We start from the raw sequence: 25,197 nt of genomic DNA, 5'->3' as shown, positions 1-25,197 counted from the left end.
TTTACCAAAATTAATTGCTAATAAATTCGGGCGTCGTTGACGCGCTTATTTTTTTTTTCCTTTCTGAAAGTCCCGCAAATTGGTTGTTTCGCTTTGAGTATGAATAAAGTATGTATAGCTATACATATTATTTAGTGCTACCACTTCAAGTCAACGTGCGACATCGTCTGCGCCGTCACATTGTTATTGCCGCAACATTATGGCAGTACATAATATTATACACGAGTACCTGCAATACGGATAACACATCGTATTTTTCGAGTAGTTTTATCTTATAACTTTGTCGGTGGATGATTTTTTTTTTTTTTTACTTCGCAAAAAAAAAATATAACTTTGTTAGATATTTTCTATCTTTTTCCGTCTCACATCGTCATATCGATGATGTTTTGTTCTCTGTATAGATTTTTCGCAGTGGTGTAACTAAAAAATGATTGGCCTATATGATGATTTAGGTTAGAGAGACAATATAATATGTGCTTGTTTATAATTACCTATTTCGTGCAATCGAACTTATTAATTTTTGTCTTCAATATACGTTAATAATTATTGTGTTTACTGTATCGACATTTTATCGTAATTTATGAAATAAGTGTTTCTTCTGCTCACTTTGTTTAACATACTTGCTACTTGCTTCTGATAAAGCTAAAGTTATATTAAATGTTATGATAAATTTATGATCTTATAGTATTAAAGTCTTCATAAAGGTCTTATTGCAAAGCACACTGATGCTATATAGTAATTTTCGCCGTTGGTTTCTAACGATTTTACAATCTGTTGCCTGCAATAATAATCCGTACCTATAAGTTTTTATTTAATTTTTGTTTTCTCTAGAATGTCTGTGGATAATAAGTTTTAATTCATATGTATTATACTCGAAATCCTGCATGAGCTTTGGTATATATGTATATGCATGTATTATACTTGCTTATCAGAATATAGGTATACCTATTGAAAACACGCTGCTGCCGTATTTAACTATACTTGACGTTAAGCATTATTACGACGAACCTCATATATATATATATATATATATATGTTTAAAATAATAATAATAATACATACATACTTATTACTACCCTCGTTTTTGGGAAATGCGTTTGACACTGGGTTAATTTAACCACGGGTTATTTAAATGTCATGGACATATGTTTTTCAGTATTTGAAGTTAACCGACAAATCAAAGTGTTTTTTCCTCTAAGTATGTCGTATGCAATTTGTAGAACTACATATTAATATATACTAAGCAAAACTTCTATGATCACTATTCTCGGAAATAAATGCGGTTGTTTCTGTTGTATTTTTTAGAATATACGTGTTTTACCATATATTTGTAATGAACCGGTCGTTTAAACGTGAACTTTTTATGCATTTCGTGGTGTTTGTAAAAATCGAATTTCTGTCCATAAATGTATTATTATAATATAGTATTATTATTATAAAACCACCATCAAAAGAGGTACATTAAATAATACAACATCAGTGTAACAAAAACAACAACAACTACAACTACTACTACGAGAAAGAGTGTTGCGCACAGATAATAATGTTTTATATAATAATAAATATATATAGGATTTGCGGGTCGTTCGGAGGGTTCGATTTTTTGGAAAGCTTAAGACCCTGCGCCCCCTCAATCGATCAGACGTGCGCTCCTTCCCACCGAGTGTATTATCGAAAAGTTAAAAAATGCATGTGACCGCTCTGCAGTACGTGACGGGTGGTCCAATAACGCCAGTTCTTTTATCGTCTATTCTGTGTCTGAATTATATACGTACGTTAAACGTATATTATTACGATTTGCGCGAGTTGCATTTTTCATATCTTTTGGAGATAACAAATAATGCAAATCGGAACTGCTAAACGCGTGAGGCGTGCAACAATTTATTATATGCGACTGTTCTGTGTGCATGAATATATTTTTATTTTTTATTTTTGCGTTTGCACGTGCCTTTACCTATATAATAAGTAATAACCGTATCGGTGCGTTCGGTCATTATTGTTATACATGATGCACTTGACCATAAATACTGTTGCGTTATTAAACACTTTAAGCCGTTGTTTGTGTTATACAAAATAATAATAATTGTATATTTATACCGGATGAGAAAATATTTAAGTCGACATAACTACTAACAATTCTAAATGATTATAATAAAATATCTAGTGTTTACGCTTTATTAAAGTTTAAATTTAAATTTATATAAATGATTGTGACGTTTGCTTTATTGTTAAAATGAAATAAATTATAAAGCGATAAAAATAATCGCGAAGCAAGCACTGTGCGTATTATAAAACGTTTATTGGTATTGTCTTAATTGTGTGGGTTTGTGTAGGCTACTTCCTCGTCAATATAATGATTTAATACCTACACGTCCTACACTCTTCTTATACATATTTTTTTTCATCATTGATCTTCATAACCATTCAAATGTATTGAGTTTATTGTGCAGTTTCGCCAGTCGCTAAAAATAACTTTTGGTTAGGTTATTTGTATACAAATCAGCTCGACAACAATAGTAAAAATATACAACGTGAGACGGAATTTTTATTCTGCACCGCATCGCGTATTTTTTCACATTACTTGTATATTAGAAAATAGCATGCCAGTAAAATGTGTCATGAAAGTATTCTTTTAACATATTGCAATGATTTACATATATGTATAAATACTATACGTCGTGATGTTTATATATTTTTAGTAACATTGTTAAATTTAATATAATATATATTTAGTACAAAAATGGTGAGGGACGGGAAATGTTGAATTTTTAAGGAGATTCAATCCGTACAATTGACAAATCACTGTGGTTCGTTGGGAAACAAGTTACTAGGTTTGTTATTCCTCGGACACACACCACGATCGCGGTATGAGACTTTCCCAGATTTTTTTACTCTGAGAATGATTGGACTCGCCGCTGCAGGGGTGCAGGACCCGTGATAGTGTAGTATTGGATCACATGTAGAGCTTTTGAAAAATCTTCTTTTTGGATCGCAGATCCCTCCGGGAAAACGTGTTCAGTGCGTGCTCGTGTAGTTGGCACAGCAGGCGGTCGGCGAACCCGCAACCAATAGTATTGTATTTTTCCTTTCTTATATCGTAAAATAATAATATAGACGCGTACGTGTTGCTCCATTAAAATCTGTAATTTTAGTCACACTGTGGACAGCATCGTGTACGTACGTGTGTGCAGTCTACGATGAAACGGTACACGGGAAGAAAAATAAATAGAATTACAACCGCAGGCAAGGTAGTGAAGTACATGCACCGCAGCCGTATATTACAAAACCTTAATATCGTGAGTTGATTGTCAATTAAAACAATACCAGTGTGACATAATACGAGTGTAATTCGATGATGTAGCAATGAGCTTGTGTGGTTCGATACGGACTTGGGGTCCTATAATAATAATATATTATATTATTTCATTGGTCCTTGACCATGTTGGTGGTCTGCCGCACCATGTAGTGTGTTCGACGGCGTAAAATTTGCGTTAAATCCGATTTCGTTTCGAATCCATTATAGCACTAGTGTGTATTACACGCAATTTTAATTTATTTTAATTGCTCTAGTGACGCGTTCGGTGCTACCGCGGAGAGGTATTAGTTTCAACGGTGTGAAATCGAAACTGCTCGTTTTTTTTGTTAACAGTATATTTTATTCGCGTGCGATAAAAATAAAAACAAGAAAAAAGATATCTCAGATAGTCAAGTTTTATTAGGTACAAATGTGAGAATTTCCGGAACAGAGAACAGAGGGTAGAAGGCGTTACGTGACAACGTCAAACAGAGGAAAAGCGAAAATGTTTTCAAATAAAAGTATAATATACATAATAGTATAGTATATAATATTATGTATACACGTGACACCACTGTTCGGGGTTTTATCTAAATTTTTGGTCTCCTTAGGGAAAACGGCCCACGTTGTTATGACCCACTTATAATAATTCCGAACATGAATATGCTTCTAATTGACATGGTTATTAAAAAAAATAATAATGATAATAAAAAAATAAGGATAATACCCTCAAATTAGCATATAATTAATTTCCTCTTTCGTCAAGACACTTTTTATTTTTTTTTAAATACGACATTATGTTCGCGACGACCGAACGTGTGCAGTACAGTTCTCGCCGCGATTACACCGAGACATAGTTTAATTGTCGAACCCCTTGCACGTGATTCACATGGTAAACATCATCCCCGACTGTGACAACACAATCCCGCGGTAGCGTGTGTATAGATATATCTTGTCCCTTATTTTTGGACCCTCCTGTGTATCACTCTGCAGTGCCACGCGCGTATATATAGTATATGTAGTACGTGATGTGCCAACACCGATCAATCAGTGGCGTATACGACGCACGTATGGAGAAAATAACCTAGCGAACCAAAAAAAAAAGAAAGAATATATACGATACACAATATATTATTTTTATTCTCTGAAAAATGATAAATTCCCTACCCATATGGAGATCTCATGTGTCGCACGCACACACTATATAATACATGTATATCTGATCGACGAATCACGTCCGGCCTATTGTTGTTTCGTATAAATGCATATAGTACTATAGTAGGTAGGTTTGGGCATGGATGCTGGCTGCGGGTACCATTACTGCCGTTATTATTATATTACGGTGAGCTGAATGATGCGATTTGGCGATGTTCGTAAAAATATTACGTTCTTGGTCAAAAAACTATATTTTATATACAATATACAATATACAATATTCCTCAATATAATATACAATATATGCGTGTTGAAATGCGCCTCTAGAAAACAAATAAAAAAGTTAAAGTATAAGCAATTATAAGTCAACACTGGACTCGTTTTGACAGATAGTTCCACTTCGTATTATTACGATGGGCTATTAAGAAACTCATCGTCGTTAAAACGCAATTTCATAAATAGGTTGAAATATAATATGTAAATGGTGGCTTCAGGAAGGTTTTTTTAAACCAGCTCTAGTGGACTTAATTGCATATTTTAGTACTATATACAGGGTGATTTATAAAATATGTACACGTCCATTTTTCTTTTAATAAAGCGTTTACTCTATTTAATTTTTACATATGCTTTATGATCATATTTTAAAGTAATTGGATTTTTTATAATATTTAAAAATTGTTCTTAAGCCCATATAAACTATTTTTTATTTCAAATAAAAATTATTCTTTTTTACAGTACATTTTTAATCAGATTCATTTTCAAATATTAATGTATCTAATTTAAAATTGAAACGAATAGAATTTAATTTATTTGACTTTGTATACTACGGATAATATAGGTTTAGGAGATATGAGGAATTTATGATTTAAAAATAATGGTAATTAATTTTAATCTTCTTGTATTTTATACTTTGTAAAAATTGCTCCAGTATAATTATTATCCAAATAAATATGATCGCTTAATTTATATTTCTGTAAAACCATAGTATTTTTAGTATCTGTATAGATAATTATATTCAAATAATTAAACAATTCCTTGTTTGAATTTCGATTTAGATATATTAATATTTTCAAAAAGTCACCTAATTATCAATATACAATATATAAAAAAATTTAGATTTTATTTGATAAAAATAAGTTTCTAATGTCACAATATACTCTTTAAATGGTATCTAAGTATTTTAAAATATAGTTTAAGGTAAATTACTAACGTCAAAATTTAAATAAATGCATTATTAAAAAAAAAAAAAAAGTAAGTGAGCATACTTGGTGAATCACCTCTTGTCTTTATCCCACGTTTAACAGACATATATTTTACTAATATTCTGTTTAATATCTATTTAGTTATGTTTACATTCGTATTACAGTGTATTTTAGTTGAAATAGAAATTTGTATTTATGATAAAAATAGTATGGTAAAACTATAAAAGTAATAAAATTAAAAAGTATAATTATAATTTAGTAATGTCTATAGTATAATTCTCGATTAAGTTAATGCACTATTTAGCGTCAAATTATATATAATTTGTTAAATAGATAAAAAAAAAGCAGGAGAATAGCGTTTCTCACTATAACAATTGAAGACACGCTGCTCTTAATGTCCATCATTGTAAGCGTAGCTATCAGTATTTAGATATTATGTTAATGATTTATCTTATATATATTTAATACTTTAATAGTATACTATAAATTGGTACAATAATATTATATAAAAAAAAAACAATATAATATCGACAAAGCTGTCTTGTTATGAACAAATTAATCATCAATAATGAAAGCAACAATATGATGTCGGAGGTCTTATATTAAATATGTTCAACAATTTTAACAAACTACCAAAGATTAACATTATTCACTTGGCCGACTTTTCAAAAGTATACACGAGTCTCTATCATTATTGTAATTTAATCGGGATTTTCATCAGCAGCGTGTAATTTATTATAATGCTATTAAAGTACGGTTGGTGTTTACAATTTTCTCGTTCGTCGTTCTTGCGATTTCGAGAGATGAATTTGATACATTATTATACTTGACCATTATAAAGACTGGGTTTAGTATACAGCTATAATATTGTGCACGACAATATCGTACATAAAGCACGAGAGAAGAAAACGATATTGCGCGACGATTTGTCATGTTCACGTGAGACTTCGGATGACGGGAGTATGGGGTATAGGACATCCGCGTTTATATTTATAATATCTGATACGAGAAAATGGGAAATCGTGGTAGGATGCTGCGTATATCTACGTATACCGCGAAATGCGAATCCAATGAGGGTTGTACGCGTGTATATTGTACTGCAGATTTTCCGTTCTCGTATAATGTACATTATATAATATACTGTATAATAATGTGTACGTATCTATACACACCCGGGCATTTACCACACACGAGGGAATGTGCGGCACGAGATCAATTAGCATACGTCCCGCGGGGGTGGTTTCGCGCCACCCTGATCAATCGTTTACCAAATTCTTCTCCGCGGCGTTGTACTAATGTACCGCACCACAGCCACAACACCAGACCACATAAGTCCGGGCGATGGTGGGTGAAATTCATCGTTACCGATCCCGACTGCGATGGTACAAAATATTGTTATTGTACGAGTGTTATCTTTGTACATATTATATTATAATGTACAATTTAAGAAACTCATTATTTCAAAAACTACCTACTAAAGTTTTTAAAAATATATTTATTTTTTCTTCGTATTTTTAGTGTGTTATTATAAAACAACATTTTAGGAAAAAAATTAAATATTTTTATAGCTTTTGTTTTTGAAATTGTTTACTCGTTTAAATGAAAACATACATTTTTGAATTCATATTTCTATAAACAAAATATGTAATATTCGAATTATTTTTATCTATAAAATAATAACGATAACAAATTAAAAATATGTTCTGTTTAAAACATTTTTGTTTTTGAACGGCTTAAAATTATGTAGAAAAATATTTCCAAAAACATTTATAGTTTTTGAAATAATAAATGTCTCAAGTTAAATTGATCATCTGGTATAAATAACATCTAGTAATGTAGGATTTGGAACCGCAACAGTGAAAAAATTGTTTGAATTATATATACATTATACATGTACTCGTATATTATTATACACTTATACACATCCTGATGACTACGACTACAGAGGGGGGTCTGCGTTGTTTTAACCCAACGAAGATATGTGTTTTCACGCGTGAAAACGTTATTTATGTGTATTTAGATACAGATGTACATAATAATAAAGAATATTAAAATTGTAAGACATATTGCAATATGCTACGCCTGGGCACAGGGGTCTCTAAATCACAGTCCGCAGGTCACACTCAGCCAGAGGATATGTTTCAAATGGTTATAGTGTTAAACATTTTGATGACCCTTGCGGCTATACGCTATGTATCGTTATTATTTTATTTATTAATAAGCCATGTTTAAAGAGTAATGTCGGTAAACGTAATTTGTATATCAAAACTAATATTGTCAAATAATCATTTTATTGTTCTCAAATCATTCTGAGCTGATATTTGACCATTCCCAGTGAGCATATTTGCAATATTGTACAACCATATTTCCTATAAATTACTTTGGAAAAAGTTAGATAGTATTAACTCAGATTTCAATTTTAAAATTTAAATGTTTTCCAAAATCGTGTTAAAATTGCCTATATAAAATCCTTTAAAAATGATTGTTCCTCGTATGAATTTAGTACGACATTTTTTATGCTAAATCATACCGGAGTTTTTTCTACATAACCTTTTGCAGGCAGCTTTTCTTTTGATGCGAAAACCGAAGTATATATATGAGTCCCAATTATAAGCCGGATATATCACATCTGTGGATATAACCAGCTGAAGTGTGTTACCCTGTATACTGCGTATATAATATTATTATAATGTCTCAGAGCTGGTCGTGTCTCGTTTGCATGATCAAAGTGACGGTTATTTATGCGAGACCGTATATATTTTTATACTGCAGCAGTGTGTCAACGGCTGCAATGCGAAAGAGCGGTTCGGATGAATGACGGCAGCGATGATGGTGCTGTCGATTTTTCACCGAGTAACGAGATAAAAGTGCAATTTTCTTCATGATTAGCTCTATACGGCCGGCATTTTCCGACGCCAACACCAGCGCTTCCGCCCCTACGCGACTTACAAAGACGGTACGAAATCGAGTAGCGTAAATCATCGTGCACGTATATTATAGCGGGATGATGTGGTGTAGTGCCGTGTGCCTTTACCGATATTGTAACTCGAGGAGAGTATAGCCTATGTGTCAGATGAACCGCCCATATAATAATAGTTTATTTCGAGTAACCCACGAACGTTCAATGTCATATACGCAATAATCGTATTGTTACGTAATACAACTGACAGTATTATTGGCACTGATATCTATATTACTCGATGGATTAGGAACTTTGAATAAAATAAGAAAAAAATAAGTGTAGCAATTATTTTAACAAGAATATTTGGAGTTAAGTATACGTAATAACTATATGCCTAGTTTTGGTTTTATGATAAATGAATAACCCAAATAAAAAACAACATATTATAGTTATTTAACAAACGTTTAAAGATTAGTTCATCTTGTTATTCTTTTTTCTGAATAAAACAAATACAAAATACTCAAATATCGTCCGCCATGTATTGGATTAAAAAAATGTCCATAAATATACAATATATTGCACAAAAGTTGAAAACTATTTCGGTGATACACCGGCATACCAATGATATACTTACATATTATTATAATTACTTAACAGAAAAAATTATGAAACAAGAATCGCTCGATGACTCAAGTTCCTTATCTATTGTATGGTATAAAAGTCTATAATTATTAACATAGTTAGTTAAATCATTAATGACAACATAATTATCGTTATTATTATATTCTTACTCCCGATATCGTTTTATTACAAAAGACGAGGACGATTTTCGTTTCATGCGTCATTTCGTATAATAATAATCGTCAATTATTATAATCATAGAATTATATAACGACACTACTCTGTATAATGGGAACCTTTCCCAAACCTTAATGGCACAACCCATTTTGGAAATTATTTAAATTTTAGTGACCCACAATAATATCAATAACCTTTTTTTTTATTATTATTTATTTAAGAATAAGTGAAACATGTCTAAAAAATGTATTATTTAAAAATATAATGTGACACACTAAAAATATGATCGCGACCCGTAGTTTAGGAACCTCTGCTATATAGTATGGATATTTCTGACTATTATCGACTAACGCTCTGCGTGTGTGACACAGAAATCATTATATTGTATAAATATATACCTAATACATTTACAAGACCTGAAACAGGTAAAAACAAAATCATGCAATTACCACTTTGTTATTCTTGTCCACGTGTTTTAGTGTTTATAATAATTATCGTTGATTTCGAAACACCTCCTGGACCTTATTATTATTCTCGAACGTAAGTACGTGTCGCTACAACTACACGAAACACGGTCGTACGTATTAGATAATTCACGCGTTCGTGATATGATTTCGTACTCCAAGTCATGGGATTTCGTAAAATTTAAGAATATACTGTGAGTCAATTACGATACATTATAGTGCAGGTTATATGTTGGACAGGTGGACAGGGAGTAATCAGATACGCTTTTGTTTTAAAATGATTCATTATTCTGATCCGCGAATAGAAATGTTTAATAATATTTATTTGCTCTTAAAAGACAAATATTACTAAAAATTAGAAGCAGTTTATTTGGTAGTATTTTACAAAAATTGTTTTATTAATGAATTAAAATTTACAATTTTGTATTATTTTTTTTTTATATTTATAAAATATTTTTCATGTGAGACACATCAACGATGGATCTATTATAACGCTGTTTAATTGAAAAATATTTTAATACATATATATAATATATATATACCTATTTACTAATTATATTATTATTATTATTATTATTTATTTGAAAACACTTTCAAACGTTTTTTTATTTCATTTTTGTACATTTTTGTTAAATATTAGAATTTTTTTTTTTTTGGGTATCTTATATCTATTATTAATTCTAAAAGTATCAAGTTTTTGGTGTATTTATACACCTAAAATAAAGGTATCTTATATCATACGTATCAAGATACATTTTTTTTTATTTGGTCACCGCTCACCCCTGTGTACACCGTTGCTTTAATGTTACCTGTCCTATACATTTCGTATATATTAAATACAGCGTTCAGTCTATTATATAAAAATAAAATGCATGGTATACCTATTAGATAATTTTAATTAATATATCGTTGTCAATTGAAGTAAATTTTAATTTCTTGATTTAAAACTACTGATTTGTTACAAAAATAAGTTTTGTAATTTATCTAAATTATTTTTTATTTACAAACTACAATGGATTCCATACGTTAAATTTCTAAATAATATCAATCGTGAGTCCTCAAATATACTTGTAGTTTATCACCCAGTGTTTATAATATACATATATATATATACATTTATAGCTTACTGTGTATTATTTACTTTGTTTTTTTATGTCAGCAACCTAAGCCCTAAATTCAACAAACGAAACTACAACTTTTTATTAATTGAGTGGGATTTTAGAATTGCTCAACCTAACCATTTCACGTTTTGCCAAACGAAACATAAAAATGTATAATAACCGTGATGTTTTCACGTTTTATGCTAATCATGACGATAAATAAATATTATTTCACAACATCTCTACCACAATAGCCATGTGCAACATACTTAGTTAATTTAACCAAACCCATTTGTATTGTAATATTGTTATTACCAGAAAACGTTAGCTAAGTTTTATGTTTTTTTTTCACAAAGAATTTCCGTTTGATAAATAACAATCAGAGTTATAATTATCCTCAAGAATAATAATGTACCTATTAAAGTTTTCCCAATAGATTTTTAAAATAAAAATCATCTCTGAAATGTTATATATACTTACGTGCAGGTATGTATAGAGCGAGTAGGATTGTAATGTGCATTATTTTAATTTGTTCACCGTGGTTCGCGAATATTGGATAAATGTAAATTATATAATTGAGGTGTCGCAAAAAGCTCTATTATATACTAAAATTCTCGTTTTTATTTATTTTTATTCTTTGTTGGTCGACGGTTGGGGTCCTTGTTATATAGAGCAAACGTTACCATTTTTTCAGCACTTCGTGAACGAAGTAATGGACAACAAAACATTTTCGTCTAAATATATATATATATATATATATATATAGTTATCAAAGACTTATATAATAATGCCGGTCACGGGGACTACTTTGTATATATGAGTGTGTGCCGAAAATACCCTCGTTACTGCTACACTGTACATAAACGTATAATATATATATGTATGGATATAATGCACTCTATTGCCGTGCTGCGAAAATCAATTAAAAACCTTTTGTCTCAAAGTTTTTCTATCGGTGGTGTACGGTTAAGTTCTCCTCCACATATATGCGCGACATGCATTGTGTCACATTCATCGGAAACCGTTCGTGCGCACAATAGAAACCGGCGCAAATGTCAGACTAATTGCCATCGTCAAAAATCATTATATATAAATGTATACCCTTACAATAAAGTATTATTTTGGTTTTTAGGAGTGGTTGATCGTTATAACTATGATTAAGTACTATAGAGAAAAAAAGGCAACATATGTCTTAGTCGCCGATTTCTTTTTATACTTGGAATTATATGTATTCATATCCGAATTCTATAAACATGTCTAATCACTCGGTCTTAACATCGACATTATATACATAATATACGACATTATTTACCAATTCATAAAGTTTACTAAATGTTTACGTCTGCGGTACATGTGGGCTTCCAACGGTTTTTACTCATATTATCTATACAATAAAATATGTTATAGTGCTGCACTTGGTGTATTCATTCGGTTATGTACTCGTATTTATACTCAAGTGTTGTAAACCTATACATACCACAAAATAATTAAGTTTATATTATCAGTATTGTTTTTTTTCGAATTAAAATTCAAATCAACAATATTATACTCTCATTGTTTAGTTGAGACGGATATTTTGAGCTCTACAAATTACACTTGGTAATGTTATGATATCTCTCAGATAAAACTTAATTAATATATTATACTAACCATACAGTTTAAACTAAATCCTTTTATTTATATCTAATTTTAATAATTTTTATCATAAAAATGAATCAACAATTTTCACAATTTATGTATAAAAAAAAGAAATATAATTATCCTTATGTTGAGTGTGATTAGCTTATATATTTTATCTCAATAAGTACTTACCTAGCGCAATATTTATATTTATTATAATATATTCCATCGTTTCTCTAATGATATTACCGCTAACGGTGGACATTTATAGATATTCCGAGCTTATCGAATTGTCAATTTTAACCGACAAAATTCGTATTATTTGTCTCAATCAGTAGAGCGTATAATATTTTCTTCGCCCCTCGGCGACGACGTCGTCACTTCAATGTCCCCAAGAAGTGCTTTCAACCCTCGTTCTCTTATTGCGCTTTGAAAGTTTTTAATTAAACGGTACAATATTGCTAACAAACCATGTATACGCATATATATATATATACAAAACCAAATTACCAAAATGTAATTATGGAACCTTAACGTTATTATAATATGAATAGTGTTCACTAATTTTTCAACCATAGCGTAATTTCAAAGCCATCGACTTGATTATTATTATTATGATGATTTCATTTTTTTTTTTTAAAGAATTAAATAATTTGTGAATTATTAAATACAATTTTACTACACATTAATTATTTAAATATATATTTTATGATGTGACCTATGTATTAAGAACTTACTTTTTTCATCATTCGTTCAATATTATATCTAGAACAATTTGTTGTCCTCTCATACTATTAAATTTCCAACCCCACACGCCGAGTGAATTAATGGTATATCTGTGGAAGAATGCAGCAAAGAACGTGAAAAAATGGGCAAAATCCAAATTATGTGAAATACGATAAAAACCTCTTGGTGTAATGTGTGTGCGTATATAGCTCGGCAAACGAATTATAATTTTTCGTGTAATTAAATCTTGTTAAAACTGAATCGTATAATATCGTTTAATTTACGAGCTCGTTTGCAGAACTTAATGCCATGCGTTTTGCTACTGCCAACCGCTTTATTATATCCTTTATATTATCATACAATCTTTTGTTTGACTTTATAATATATACATTACATTGGTGATTCGAATATATATATATTACGGTTCTTTAAAATTTTATGAACGAGTCGGATTAAATAAAAATATAATAATCTACTAAAAAATGGATTTGAAAAGTTCTACGCATAAACTTTAACGTTGTCGAGAATACTAAAAAAGAAACAACTACAACAACAATACAATAAAATAATGTATCAACCGATGAATATGTTATATTATACACTTACTTGAGTAGATCTCTTCAAAACTTCTCTCTAGGACAATATTTTATAATAATATACGTTTGAACAAATTGTGCTGTATGTATATGTGTTTGTGTTGTATTTTTGTTTGACCATATAATATATATAGCTACTGTCAATATTTTGATAGTCGTGACCTTTATTACAGTACCTATATATAATATATACTCTGTGGAACAAGATAGTTTTGAAATACCTAGCGCCGAATATCGATATATTCTTCAACGGTAATAAAATTATATTATTACCTCACGTCCCCAAATGTAATAAGGCGAAACGTTCGCGAGGTTGTAGGTACGTTGTTGTTTTTACACGCCGAGTAAACCATTATTATTTCGTTTCTCCGGCCCGGGGTAGTGACTACGCGACAGGAAAGTGGTTGTATACACACACGCATATATAGGAGACACTTAATTGTGTATTGCTTTCCTACATATACATTATCCCTCTGCTACGTGTGTGTGCGACGTGTATAGTACATCGCCACTGCAACGTGGTGTCTAACACGGTAAATCCTGGTGCCAATAAAACATCTATAGCCGAGAAACCAAACGACCTCCGGGCAAATTAATTTAAATCCCCGTCCTTTTCCGAACACCCCACCCAGACCACTGTTGTTATGGTCCAGTGGGAAATTGTGGTGGAGTTGCGTGTGCCACCCTTAAAAAGGGAATTGTTGTGTAAACAAGGTATAACTAATTCAAAGGGCGCGTGTTTCCCTAGCGCGACGACGGGGTCGCAGAGCCGATGTTTGGGCGGGCGACCGTATCGTAAACCGACCTGTGCACCGGGGGGCTTATTATTATTACTAGCGAACTTGCGCAGACGTAAATTCGTGTCCTAGTAGGTATATGGTGGTGTGTGTATGTATATAAATAAAGTGTTCTTTTGAAATTATCGCCTAGCCAAATCGATCCCGACACTAACCTACACAGCACTGTCGGCGGCGATGCGCACAAATCCCAAATCCACCCTACTCCAAGAAATTATACGATAATAATTTAAAATTCACCTTCAGGTGACAGATTTTTTACCACACAGGTAATATAAATTAATAAAAGGTGTATAGTATATTATACATTTAGTATAACGTAATTAATCCCAGACAATTGGCATTTACATATTATCATATAATATTGAATTCACAAATATTTCGAACCATGGTCAAGGCCACCTGTTATACGTATATAAACAATAAATTTAAACAGGTTAAAAATACAACACAATATGAAATAAATGCATTGCAATTTTGATCATTATTATTGCCGCATAAATGTAGTGTATCTCGTTAAAAACTAAAACGAGTTAAACACTCACGTAAATATAATGGAAATTTAAATTATAATAATATTATACTTTTATAGCTTTGGTGGATTTATTTTTTCATACAACGAAACCATTTCGTGTTAATTCGTTAGATGCTATTTTTTTCCTTTTCGTTATTGTTATATTAATATTCAATTCAGGGATCGCTTGTTGGGGCGAGGGTTGTTTGGATCAGAATTTTAATTCGTCTGTACGCGTTTTAGCATCTGCCACGAAATACATGTTATTATTATAATACATCGTAGAGAAACTTTGCGGTGAAATAACAACCAGATTTTATTTTTCCGGTTCAACGCTTTATTATATTTACGGGTATCACAATAATAATACACTAATACTCTTACGCAATTATTATTGTTGTAGTTGAAACTTAGAACGAATACTATACCTATTTTATTTTTTTTAACAATTCGTTCGGCGTCTGTTTTTAATATTGTAAATTCAAACGAATCAACTATTTAGCAGTTTTTATTTTATAATATTTTATTGGCTTGTGTTTTTTGTTTAAACCGGAATTCACGATTCACGCCATTTGGTTATTTTTATTCCATTCGTCAATTATTGGATTCTTTGAGTTATAGTTATATTATGCCAACAGACATGCCATATATATACGTATAATATATTTTGTGTTCATCGAACTTGTGAAAAACAAAATTTTAATATCAAAGTCATAAATGTGTAGTGAGGGGCGCTAAGAATATAAAATGTATTATATTGTATGGGTAGATGTATTTATGGAGCGTTGACATAAGTAGTGTATTGAATTGAAATCGAAATCTCGCTGTGGTATTGTGGAAAAGAAAATGAAATCCATTAGTGACTCAGGAAAGGTCAACCAAGAAAACTGCAGTTAGTGAATCGATGATCCTCGTCACAAAACTCTAGTATCCCTTTGTGACAAAATGCGGAGTAATAATTAATGAATTCCCGCTACGATTGCGAATCACTATCTATGTATATGTTCTGAATAATAATATGTGATCATATGTTTTTTCAGACGCCATGGCCAAAGAACCTTCGCTGATCATCAGGCCGACACAACCGAAACAAACAAAACCAATTGGTTCATCATTGATATTGAATTGCCAGCCCGACGTCGACCAACCAGAATTTATCAGGAATCTCAAATGGCTAGATCCGCAGAACAGGACGATCGATCAAACCTCGTAAGTATATTGATTGAAATACGTGTTTAATATGCAATATGCTTACAAATAGGTAACCTTTGACGCAATTCAGAAAATATTGACTGTATACATATAGTACCACCGTTTTGAATTCAGCACCCTAATAATTTATGTCATTTTTGATTAATTACTTTTAATTTTATAAATTATTATTATTTTTTATACTGTACAAAACATGTATTAAATGTTATTATGTAGGATGTTTTATATGATGGTGGGTTATAGTTGATCACTTTGTAAAATAGAGGGCTTCAGCACCCTTGTATTTTCATTGAAAATTCATCCTGAGAGCTGATAACTATATAGCTGTTTACGCGTGACACTTTCACGGAAGCCAAAATTATGTTAAGTGTATTATAATTACAATAAAATTACTGTGCTACAGTAAATATTTTTGTAATATTAATTGAAAAAACAATGGCCGCTACGTATTACTTGTATACAATTATACATAATTTAATAAAGTATCTGATACGCATATGCTGTGTCTAAATTATCTCTCGTAATGATGCGTATTTACAAAAATTCTGGTAAAACTAACTCCCCATGGATATATATCATTCGAACACAAGAGGGTGGAAGCTGCAGCTGATATATTATATAATACACTATAAAGTTCATAGTATAAAGGACACGTGTGCCGATACAATAACACAATTTTATTACTATTTTTCGCCCCAAAATCACAAAATCAAAACGGTTGTCTACCATCGCAATCAAAATATCATCAAACACATATATTAACTGGCAATATATATATATACACATATATATGTGTGCGTTTGTGTATATATTTATCGGAGATTCGTGTTTTATTTATACGTATAATAACATATAAACATATATCTTCTACATTTTAATATTGACGTTCAATTTGTGTCGTTGTAGGACCGCCGGAGCACACGTGACCACAACGTTTACCTCCAGTAACAATTTGGGACTGGTGATAACTGGTCTCACCGAAGCGGATGTGGGCACATATACATGCACTGCCACATACTCGAATTCTGAATATCTGGTCCGCAGCGTGATTGTGGACAGTTTCTGTAAGTCGTTGAAATTAATCGATTTAGTTATTTTTCGTTGTCTATTTATTGCTATTGTTGTTTTTTTATTTATCTTTAAAGACGATATTACGTGGGTTGATGCTCCCACTGAACAATATCCGATTGCTGGAACTAGTTACAAAGTGCGCTGCAAAGTCAAGGCTAATCCAGCACCATTAGTCGACTGGTACAAAGAAGATACCAGAATTCAAGACGGCAACGGTTTTGTCAAGGATATAGACGGTCTGCTGATCCAAAACGTCACAGCCGAAGACGACGGCCTGTACAAATGTCGAGCCATCGTGTTGGACACGGGTAACATCTTGGACCGGGACATCAGAGTCGAAGTGAGTGCTGTAACATTACAATTACATTCGTTTCATTAAAATCTTAACCTTGTTATCCAACTAAATTGTCCATGAAATTTCGATTTTATCAGATAATTTAATACTTTCTGCAAGTTAATCAAAAACGAAACACTGTTGTATAAAATTTGTCTCACATTTGTAATGGGACTACGCGAAGACCTTTTACGCATAATATAATAAATTTTATTTGCTCAAAATTATACACACTTGGATAGGCTAAATTAATAATGTATATTGCATAATTAGTGGGAGGGTAGGATAATGATTAGAATTGAATCGGGCTTGACTCCACTGTAGATCCATGACTCATAAGTATACCTGTACATAAATAATAATATTATTATTTATGCCTGTTTCCTCTTTCGCATAGGTTCATATCCCGCCAACGTTTGCTCCCGACCAAGTTTCCCAGCTGGAAGTGGTGGAAGGCGAGATGGCCAGCGTGCGTTGCGCGGCCAACGGTAAACCGGAACCCAAGATAACTTGGATACACGTGTCGGATCAGCGGGATATAAGCGAGGGTACTGAGAGGTACTCCGTGAACAAGCTGACGGGCGTGTTGAGCCTGAATCGTATCAGTCGTAATGACAACGGTCAATTCAAGTGTGTAGCTAACAACGCGGCTGGTCAGATCGAGCGATTGGTAAACGTAGTCGTGCTCATCAAACCAGAGGTGCTGGACGTGACCAATGTATCCGTGCCCATCAATACCGAGGCCAGAGTCAAGTGTAGTGCAAATGGCAACCCTCTACCGTCGATCATGTTCAGGTAAGTCTTCGTTCAAGGGATATTTCCGGATTTGGATCGTGATCGAGGACAACCGTGTCCATTTAGTAGGCTTTTATAACAAGAGGATTTCTCGTTGACAATTTTATGGTAAAGACAAATAGGTTTGTTAGTTATAGATTTGCACTGCATCTTTTTTTTTTGAATCAATCAATGATACATTTCTGGACAGTCTAACTACTATGATAATGAAAAATAACTCAATATTTTTGAACGCATATCATAAATGTAACTATTTTTAAGTATATGTGTATTGTGTATGAAAAAAAGTTACAATAATAAATAATAAATCAAATTATTTAAAAAAAAAATAATCTTGAAAATTAAATACGACAAAATATGTATCAACACACCACGTTACACTTTTTAGTAAATCACATCACCTTCGTGAGGGATTTTATCTAGGCAATTTTTAATTACATTCTAAGGTCCATTTAAATTTAAATATTTAAATACAATATATTATATAAATCAAAGCAATTTATAAGTGGTCCCATGTCAATATTATTTTTGGTTGTTACGTAATTATGAAATAACGTAGAAAAAGTTTCAGAAAAGAATCAAAAAGCTCCATTTATATAGTTAAGAAATCAAATTTTATTCATTTAAAAAAAAGAAAACTTTTTTCGGAGAAAAATTCTCCTCTTATACTAAAATGGATCGTAATATATACTAGTTTACTAACTCCCATTGCTTCAAGTCACGAAGTTCAATCAATGGATTTCTCATTCATCCAAGTACTCATTCTTTATGAAACTTGGCTAATTTATTTTATTGTATTTTACTTTATTCTATATAAACCTTATAAACATAATTTGTGCTTATTGTAAAAATATGTGAATAATTGGTTTCAACTAGTGCTATACATAACCAACGTGAAATAAGTTTTAAGAAACACTTTATCACGTACGTGAGGCATTATTAAAGTTAATTTACTACACAATTATTTCGAATCACGTGACAAACAACAGAATTAATGATATTGAACTATCTTGAAATTTAATTTATAATAATTTTTGTCGCACATGCGTTTATTTTCATTAATTATTATTATTATTTTTTTTTTTTGATAATATTTCGTTAAAATGTTAATATTATATAGACTCTCCTTAAACATCACCAACGAGGAGACGTCCTTTAACATTCTATAACGATATTAGAAACTATTAAAAGATACATATATGTGTGTAATATATGAATATTATACATAACTTTTATTAAATTTCTCAAGATATTATTTGTAAATTATAAAGACTATTATAAGCAACAAGCTTTTGAGTGGTTATAATGTCTTAACAATAGGATTTAGGGCTTTTGAAGGTATTTATACCAATGATATTTTAGATATTTGTGACTAAAAGTCATTTTATAATATAAATTTTTCATTTCACGGTTGTTTTATTTCTATATAACGTTATAATGTACACACGCGATTCCAAACGTCCACTACAAACAATCGAAATAAATATGCCACACACTCGCACAGTTTCCCTTCATTTCATAACAACGTGTGCGTTTCTTCTACTCGTATTTGGCATATTGTACATTTTATATTATAAAGCTATAGTTTCTCGTGTTGCCTAGTAAAAGAAAAATACCTGTTTAAAATATGTTATCGTGTTAAGGTTTAATTTCGTTCACGCCGTAGATATTTTCCCTTACACCAAAATTGCTTCCAAACATCCGCCTATAAGTATAATCTAAAACCACAATAATATTTTAGTTATACTCATGCAGTTTTATAAATAATATGACAATTACAATTTTTTCCATACGATACCTATAATATTCGTACAGTATTAATTCAAAATTAGGAAAATAAACTATTTATTTTTTTATTTTTTTACTTGTTAATAATTTATGTTAGTATATAAAAATGAAAGTTAAGTTTAAAGTTATAAGTTATTTTTATTTTTATTTTTTGATTTGTAAAAGTTATATAAGTTAATTAGAAAAAAAAGTATCTTAACTTAGTTAAAAATCAGTTACTTTTTATAGTACACAATTTAGAACTATGCCCATTTTAAGTTTAAGTGCACAGTGCACAGTAATATATACCTAAAAAAAATTTTTTTAAACAAAACATAAAAATCAATCAATTTAAATCTTTTTGATTTATGGTATTTATGTATAGTTTATTTAATGAACAAATTTAACTTGCTATTTTGAAAATAACAAAAGTAACGTGTTATGTACCAAACGTTTTAACTTGTCAAATCTTAGCCTAGAATATTAAAATTAAGTTATAATTCCACGTTTTACATTTTATAGTTATTAAATTATGCTTGACAGAATAGTTGATCAAGAAAATAATAATTACGATGAACCATACCGTATATATTACACTTAGACGTTTACACAAATAAACGCGTATATAGTAGGGTAGGGTTACGTTGTGTAGGTGTGTGTTCGTTTAATTCGATTGCAATTCAAGAATATTATACGATTAGTTTAGAGTTTAGACTGTTTTAATTACTAGTTACTACACTGCAAAGGTACATATAACTTTAACGGTATACGCGAGAACTTTGACGACTACAACAAGTAATTTCTCGTCTGAAAACATCGGGAACGCTACTGACGTTGGTACAACACGTTATACAATAAACGATCTCCGTACTCCGTTTCGAATAATCAGTAAAATAATAATAATTAATCGTTAAAGTTTTTAATTAGGTTGTTACAATGAAACGGTATAAAACGATTGGACACTTCGAGGAAATATTATAAATTTATAATATCTTAAAGATCGTTGCAATAACGTAGATGATTATGCTACTTTTAAAATGTTATTGTAAATATGTGCTTATATTATGTACATATTGTTATTACAAAAATTACAAAAACAATATTATATTATATAATATTATTGCATCTCAATACTCAATAGTATTATTTGGTCTCAAAAACTATACTTTAGATGTGGTTCAGTGTTAATTATAATCTCCATGAATAATATTTTATTAAAATTTTGTTTTTTTTTCGTTTATTTATAACATTTTATATTAATATAATATTATTCATTGTAGATTTTATTATATTTAAATAATCAAAATAACAAATATACTGAATATTTTCTATTCTAGTTGTTAATTTGATAACAACAACCGTTTTAAAAAAATTCTATAAAGTAACTTTCTAGATGTGTTTTCAATGAATGTGTATAAAGTTAGTAATTATTATCACGTGTGAGTAGAATAAATAGATAGCTACCACAGGTACATGCACATGTAATCAAACTATAGTCAACAATAGTAATATGTTGCATCCAAAACATGGTTTGTTCATTGTACTAACTAAAAATTATTAATCTAGTTAGAAATCTTAAAATAGATTTAAATTTTTAAACGTTCCCACGTTTTATATTAAAAAAAAAAAATTAACGGAAGAAAAGAATCAAATAAAAAAAGTAACTAGGGTATCAATCTTAAAAAAATATTCACATCAAATTCCAAAAATTTATATTTTTATCTTGCCACTAGTTTTGTTTTTACAATACATAAAATACGTATAAGCATGTTTTCGGTATTGAATCCCATTAAATAACAATATTATCGATAATTAAATAATGTAATAAAGATTTATACACACGTTTACTTTAACATAATATAATATTTTAATAACATGTTCACAAGACTGAAAAAAAAAATTTGTAACAAATAAACAAAACTATATCACGAATCCACTGACGTACTATGACTTTAATCGTAATCTAAACATACATCAAAAATGTTGTGTATAAAAAAAATCATAGGTACACACTACAAGACGCGCTTAAGCGTGTTTATATTAATGTCTTTAAATATAGTTATAATTTAATTTAATTTGATCATAACTTTTAGAATAAATAACGTAGCTAAGATTAACTCGGTAATACTCTGTTTGTAAATCGTGCAATAAACAAGAAACTTTTACATTTTGATGTTGCTGTAAATTTAAAACAAAACAAAAAAACATTTTTTTTTTTTTTTTTTTAAATAAAGCGTCTATTTTTTATATTATGAATGTATCACAGCTTAATTTAATAAAATAAAAATAAAACAGATTTATAAACTATAACCATTTAAAGTTTGAGTAGGAAAAATATAAAATACTGTAGTACGGAAATAAGTCAAAGATAATGTAGTCATTGCTGCAGCAATATATGTATATACTACCGTTTCACTTTTATTCGGGCCGCCGGAATTTTTAACTACTCCAAGTCTGCTGTTGAGATATACAATAAATATAAGTATATATTCTATGAAAGTCAATGCATTTCTTCAAGACACGCTACGTTATTAAAGACCACCGAGATCGTAGCGTAATAATGTAGGCGTTGTAGAAACACTGAATAATAATAATATTCAAAGAAGACGCAGCTGCCGTCCCTTCCATAAATGTGTCGTAAATTAAGAAGTTTTTATCGTGCGATCAATATTATAAGACTATATAGAGATTTCAATAATGCCTGTTTTATTCTAAGGGGCTGTGTGGTGACGGTATTTAACTAACAAATATCGGCTGCAACGGTTATATAATAACAATATTAGGTACTAATTCAAACTTTGTGCTAAATAATTACAGGAGAGTGGGCACGAACGTCGTCATAAAACCGGGAATCGAAGATTATCGCATTAGTGTGGAGCACGACACCGTTGGGGACTTGGCAATGGCCACTCTTGTGATTAAACACCTGAATCGATCCGACGACGGACTGTACACGTGTATCGCATTGAACAAGGTACGTTAGCTGCGGCATTTGAATTATTATTTACTATTATAGATATATCTATGGTTCGGCCATGCAAAGCCACTTTTGCCGACGGCATGTCAATAATTAAAATTTCGATCAGCCAAACGAAGCCAAAGCCCAAAAGCCATTATACTATAATAACACGTCTAATGTTGGTAGCTGCTACGTATATATATATATATATATATATATATATCAAAGATAAGAAATTTTCAAACACTAGTCGAAGGCAAACTGATCAATATCTGAATATTGTTATTTATGCGACCGCATACAACTATAATTAATATAACTATTGTGACCGCCATCCTAGTTTGTCCGAACACTGCCGTGTTAGTACCTAACCCGTGATATTTAGAAAACTTTTCTACCACGATTAGCTATTTAAAATTATTATTTTTAAATAGTATTTTTTGGGCTGTGAATTCAATGTATGTTTTTGCCACTTTGAAGAAAGCATCAAATTGGATGAGAACTATCTGTCATAATATTATTATCTCCTTGTTCCTTAAAGAACTTAATGCTAAATAATTTCTATAATGTACGTCATCTATATTCATTTCACAATACTATTAATTGCATTTACAAAACTATTTTGCAAAACCTGTAGTTTTTATGATTACTAGCAAAAGTGACATAAAATAAAATATTTATCAGTTTTTAAAAATTGCATTAAATAAGTTGTATCAAAACCTTTTTTTTTTTTAATTTATTCACTATTATTTTTAAATTCTAGAAAGAAAAAAAAACAAAAATAATTTTGTCAATATTTAGTAAATTTACTTATAATGATGTATTTTTAACAAATTGTAAGTATATTGAATTCAGCTATAGCTCTGCAACTGATCATACAAAGTATAAATTCCTATACCTTCAATTTTTCATCCTATTGCTATACTTGTCTTATAGATGTGATATACAAAAATGAATTTTAATAATACCTATTAGGTATACTATATAAATCCACGTGAGAGACTATCGTCATATTATTCCCATAATAAATATCTTTCTTCTGCCACTCTTATCTACTCGTGTATACACCTATTTAGTTATATAACTACTATAGCGTATTATTAATTACAACAATGTGTTTCACCAAGCATAACATGTTCACCCCCTTCCCCTTTTTTTTTTCTTTAAATAATTAATTTCTTTAAATTTTAGTTATTAAAATTTCCAATTATAAATATAATGTACTTAAAGACCATATAGTTTCAAACACTTATATTTTTTTAATGATATGATATGAACTATGTCAATAAAAACTTTTTAATTATAAGAATTACACTTATATAGCATAGCATCGCAGTTATTCAATTTATATACATATACGTATATATAATAATCATTTCATTTTTAGTCATAGTATTACATAAAATATAAAGTAGATGAAATATTTAGTCTATTCAATTGTCCTCAGAAAATTTTAACAAATTATATAGTATTGATATACAATTTATTATTAATGTTAAGTAAATAGCGACTATAACGTTTAAATTATTTGTTTTCATATATCTTTAAGCGTATTATTATAGAATATTAAGTAAATACAAATGAAAATAACTTGGAAACTAAGTACTAGTTCGAATATTAATTTATTTTTATTTTTTTTTTTTGTAATTTTTAGAAGAAAATATACAATCTATATTACGAACATAATATATATATATATATATATATGCATTAAGATTTAAGAAAATAAATAAAAATAAGAGTTACATAATTTTGGCAAAGAAGCCACTAGTGACACTTTCAATTTGGTTTAGGTCTTATGTGTTTTAGTTGATAAGATTTTATTATATTTTTTTGTTTTATTGAATTATTTTTTAATGTAGTTAATCTTTGCACCATTTACGTTGAGTT

General features: G+C 30.1%; 1 protein-coding gene across 3 annotated transcripts in view; it reads left to right on the top strand.

Annotated features, from left to right (window-relative positions):
- LOC112592555 (fasciclin-2) overlaps nt 1-25,197 on the top strand; it is a 151,126-nt gene that overhangs the window by 97,889 nt on the left and 28,040 nt on the right. For all 3 annotated transcript variants that reach the window (XM_025336655.1, XM_025336654.1, XM_025336656.1), the window contains exons 2-6: nt 16,210-16,378; nt 17,288-17,445; nt 17,527-17,792; nt 18,184-18,581; nt 23,166-23,322. In XM_025336655.1, coding sequence (XP_025192440.1) covers nt 16,210-16,378; nt 17,288-17,445; nt 17,527-17,792; nt 18,184-18,581; nt 23,166-23,322 — 1,148 coding nt within the window. The remainder of the gene's footprint in view (nt 1-16,209; nt 16,379-17,287; nt 17,446-17,526; nt 17,793-18,183; nt 18,582-23,165; nt 23,323-25,197) is intronic.

Source organism: Melanaphis sacchari, unplaced genomic scaffold (assembly GCF_002803265.2).
Source record: "Melanaphis sacchari strain LSU unplaced genomic scaffold, SCAv2.0 Contig178_pilon_pilon, whole genome shotgun sequence".
Taxonomy (NCBI): domain Eukaryota; kingdom Metazoa; phylum Arthropoda; class Insecta; order Hemiptera; family Aphididae; genus Melanaphis; species Melanaphis sacchari.
The sequence above is the reverse complement of the archived record's forward strand: the minus strand, read 5'-3'. Positions and strand labels throughout refer to the sequence as shown.